At 37.6% G+C, this 3,618-nt stretch overlaps 1 protein-coding gene across 1 annotated transcript; it reads right to left on the bottom strand.

The window, feature by feature from the left end:
* Window positions 1–313: 313 nt before the first annotated feature.
* LOC121174991 (uncharacterized) lies at window positions 314–2,697 on the bottom strand. The gene is made up of 4 exons (XM_041016140.1): window positions 1,852–2,697; window positions 1,615–1,713; window positions 805–1,227; window positions 314–700 (listed from the first exon to the last, which is right to left on the bottom strand). The coding sequence occupies exons 1-4, from the start codon at window positions 2,695–2,697 to the stop codon at window positions 314–316; spliced, it is 1,755 nt and encodes a 584-aa protein (XP_040872074.1).
* Between the last annotated feature and the right edge of the window lie 921 nt (window positions 2,698–3,618).

Raw genomic sequence — 3,618 nt, 5'->3', positions numbered from 1 at the left:
ACAAATCGCCATTCAAAAAAGCATTGTTAACATCCAATTGTAGAAGGCACCAGTTTCTAGCAGCAGCAACACAAAGTAGAACTCTCACAGTGATAAGTTTGGCTACTGGAGAGAATGTATCAGAGAAATCGATCCCAGCTTGTTGTGTATAACCTTTGGCAACCAATCGTGCTTTGTATCTATCTACAAAGCCATCCATTTTGTATTTAACTTTATACACCCATCGACATCCTATACAATGCCTACCAGGTGGTAATGGAACAAGTGTCCAAGTGGAATTTGCTTCAAGAGCTTGGATTTCCTCATGCATTTCTCAACGCCATTCAGGATAAGGAATATCTTGATGATAGAACTGAGGTTCATAGACAGAGGAGATGTGATTAATGAAAGTTTTGTAAGGAGGGCTAAGAGGCAATAGGGAACAATGATGTTGGATGGGATATGCAGCCTGAGATTGTGATATTACATAATCAGACAAGTATAAGGGATGCTTAGAGTGGCGTGTACTCCTTCTTAAGGTGACAGAGGGCAAAGTGTGAGGATGATCTGAGCCAGGGATTGAGGATGAATTAGTTGGGTCATGGTTAAAGCGATTAGTTGGTTGTGCTGATTGGCTACTAGTCTGGTCAAGGTTAGGTAAGGTATTAGTTATGGGAATGGGAATAACCAAATCAAGTAAAGGATTCGGAATGACTTGAGGCTGTGAAATGGTTTGAAAAGGAAAAATGGATTCATGAAAGACAACATCTCTAGACACAAAAAATTTCTTAGTGTCTAGGCTATACAATTTGTATCCTTTATAACCTTGGGGATAGCCAACAAAAATGGCAAGCACTGCTCGAGGAAAAACTTGTTCCTTGATGATGGAAGAGTGGAAGCAAATGCTAAACAGCCAAAACTTCTTAAGGCATGATAGTCAGGTTCCTTTTTGAACAAAATATTGTAGGGTGAGCAGTGTTGCAGTAATGGTGAAGGGGTTCTGTTGATAACAAAACATGTAGTGGTAACACAATCACCCCAGAATGAGATAGGAACTTTAGACTGAAAAAACAAAGCTCTTGCTACATTGAGCAGATGTTGATGCTTCCTTTTCACTATTGAATTTTGTTCGGGCCTTTCAACACAGGAAAATTGATGAAGACTGCCCATGGAAGCCAAAAACTGAGTGAGGGCAAGTTCCTTAGCATTATCAGGCATGAGGCATTTGATAGCTACACCAAACTGAGTCTGAACCATGGTGAAAAATTGTTGCACATAGATTGAAACTTCATATTTGTTCTTAAGCAAAAATAGCCAAGTGAATCTTGAGCAATCATCAACCAATGTAAGGAAAAATCTCCTTCCCTCATAGGTAGGGTGAGCATAGGGACCCCATATATCACAGTGAATTAAGTCAAATGGTAATTTAGATAAATGGTTAGAGTTAGGAAAAAATAATCTTCTAAATTTAGCAAGAGGTCAAACAGAACAATTAGAAGAAGAGAAATTAGGAGAAAGGCGCAGACCAATTTTATTATTCAAATGTTTAAAAACTTTGTCTGAGATATGACCAAATCTAGAATGCCAAATATGAGCATTTTTACAAGGAATGGAATTTGTATGAGAATTGATAACAGGAAAAGTAAATTTGCAATCAAGAGTGTCCTTGAGATCTAAGACATAAAGGCCTTGGATGAGAGCCCCTCTACCAATCCTCTTGCAAGTTTGCTTCTCCTGAATATCAAATGCATTTTGGGAAAAAGAAATGGACAAATTAGGATTGGTTAGAAGAGCACTAACTGAAATTAAATTGAATTTGAATTTAGGAATGTAGGCAACATTATGCAAGAGTAAGGTATTGGTTAAGCAAACCGAACCAATGGCAATGATAGCTATAACATCATTGTTAGGCAGAGTGACAGTTTTACCAGAAACAAGTTGGTAAGATCGAAAATGATGAAGGGAACAAGAAATATGAATGCTGGCACCAGAATCTAAAAGCCAACAATCATGAAGAAAATTAGAAGTGGATGTAGAAAGGATCATACCACTGGCAGAAGAAACACCTTGAGGGATGACAACACTGGTAGCATGACTTTCTAAAAGATTCATCAATTGGCTATATTGCTGGGCAGTAAGTTGAAACTGGGAACCCGAGTCACTAGAGGAAGATGGTGAGTGAGACATATCAACAAATACTTGTTGAGCAACCTTGTGTGGTGGTTCAGAAGATGAAGAATGTTTCTTGACTTCTGAGGAAAAACTAGTCCTCTTATAATTTGGAGGATAACCATGCAACTTGAAGCAACGATCCTGAGTATGACCCAACATACCACAATGAGCACACAAGGGGCGATTCTTGGAAGATCCTTTGAAGCGATTGGTAGGATGATTGTGTGCAACAGAAGAAGGCTTCAAGGCAAAAGCATGCGAAACTTCACTAGCAGAGGTGGAAGCACCAACTTCCTTTTGCTTTTCTTCTTGAACAACTAAGGAAAAAACCTTAGTTATTGAGGGAAAGGGATCCATGGATAAAATTTGACCTCTGATAGTAGAGAAGGATTCGTTCAACCCCATCAAGAACTGCATAGCATACTCCATTTGTTTAAAATCGCACCAAGGTTTAATTCCTCCACATGTGCAACTATGTGAGGGCTTCAGTTCTGATAATGACACCCACAGAGAACGAAGCTTGGAGTAGAAAGAGGAAACAGACATGGAATCTTGTTGCAGAGTGATCAATTCATGCTTAAGTTGAAAAATTAAAGGACCATTTCGTTGCTCGAAACGTTCTTGAAGATCATCCCAGATTGCTTTGGCAGAAGAACAATGTAAGATACCATATCAAGAATGAAAGAAATGAACGATAGTTTTCGAATTCATTCATCAAAGTATTACAAAGGTGATTTATTTATACAAATATAGAGAATAACCAACTTGAGTAACCAACTTCTAGTAACTCCTAGTAACTAACTTCAATAACTTCTAGTAACATAACTAAGTAACTATTCACCTAACTTCTAATAACTCCTAGTAACTAACTTCAACCGCTTAATCGTGATAAAAGATGAAGAAAGTGATTATATTGATGAAGATAATAATAGTGATGATGATTATTAGTATTGTATATATTATTTTTTGTACACCAAAATTTTAGTATTTTTTTAATCATATATTATGTTTGCTGCTTGCTATAATAATTACACAGACATTATACAATAGATATACTAAGACTCAATCCTATATGCAATACGGTACCATGTCAGCGAAAAACCTCGTCAGACACCTAGAAGAGTACATGACAAGACAAATCACACACTGTAAGTCAGATCATTCTCACTAGGTAAAATCATAGGGAGACCAATCAGGATCACGTTGTTTTGCGAGAATGTTCTAACCATGTGGGATCGGCACTGGCTTAAAGGAGCACTCAAACCAGGTGTATTTACCCCCAAGCCTTAGATTCCGAAGAGCCCGTTAGGGCCTTTCCCTCCTGATTCAGGTCCAACCCATAAAACATTTTAACACATAGACTCTATCTATGAGTTATACGAAACATATGACTCCTCAATTATTCTCAAAATAATTTTAATATGTTGCGCCTTGATAACTACTATGTATAGGTATATTTTGGGATTA

This window comes from Glycine max, chromosome 6 (genome assembly GCF_000004515.6).
Source record: "Glycine max cultivar Williams 82 chromosome 6, Glycine_max_v4.0, whole genome shotgun sequence".
Taxonomy (NCBI): Eukaryota; Viridiplantae; Streptophyta; class Magnoliopsida; order Fabales; family Fabaceae; genus Glycine; species Glycine max.
The sequence above is the reverse complement of the archived record's forward strand: the minus strand, read 5'-3'. Positions and strand labels throughout refer to the sequence as shown.

Bases quoted from the DNA above. Each gene is read 5' to 3' on its own strand.
- LOC121174991 (XM_041016140.1), bottom strand. From the start codon at position 2,697: ATGTCTGTTTCCTCTTTCTACTCCAAGCTTCGTTCTCTGTGGGTGTCA. The intron at 1,714-1,851 runs GTTTGCTTAACC...TTTGATATTCAG, and splicing joins CTATCATTGCCATTGGTTCG to GAGAAGCAAACTTGCAAGAG. The intron at 1,228-1,614 runs GTTATCAATTCT...ACCATGGTTCAG, and splicing joins ATTGCAAATTTACTTTTCCT to ACTCAGTTTGGTGTAGCTAT.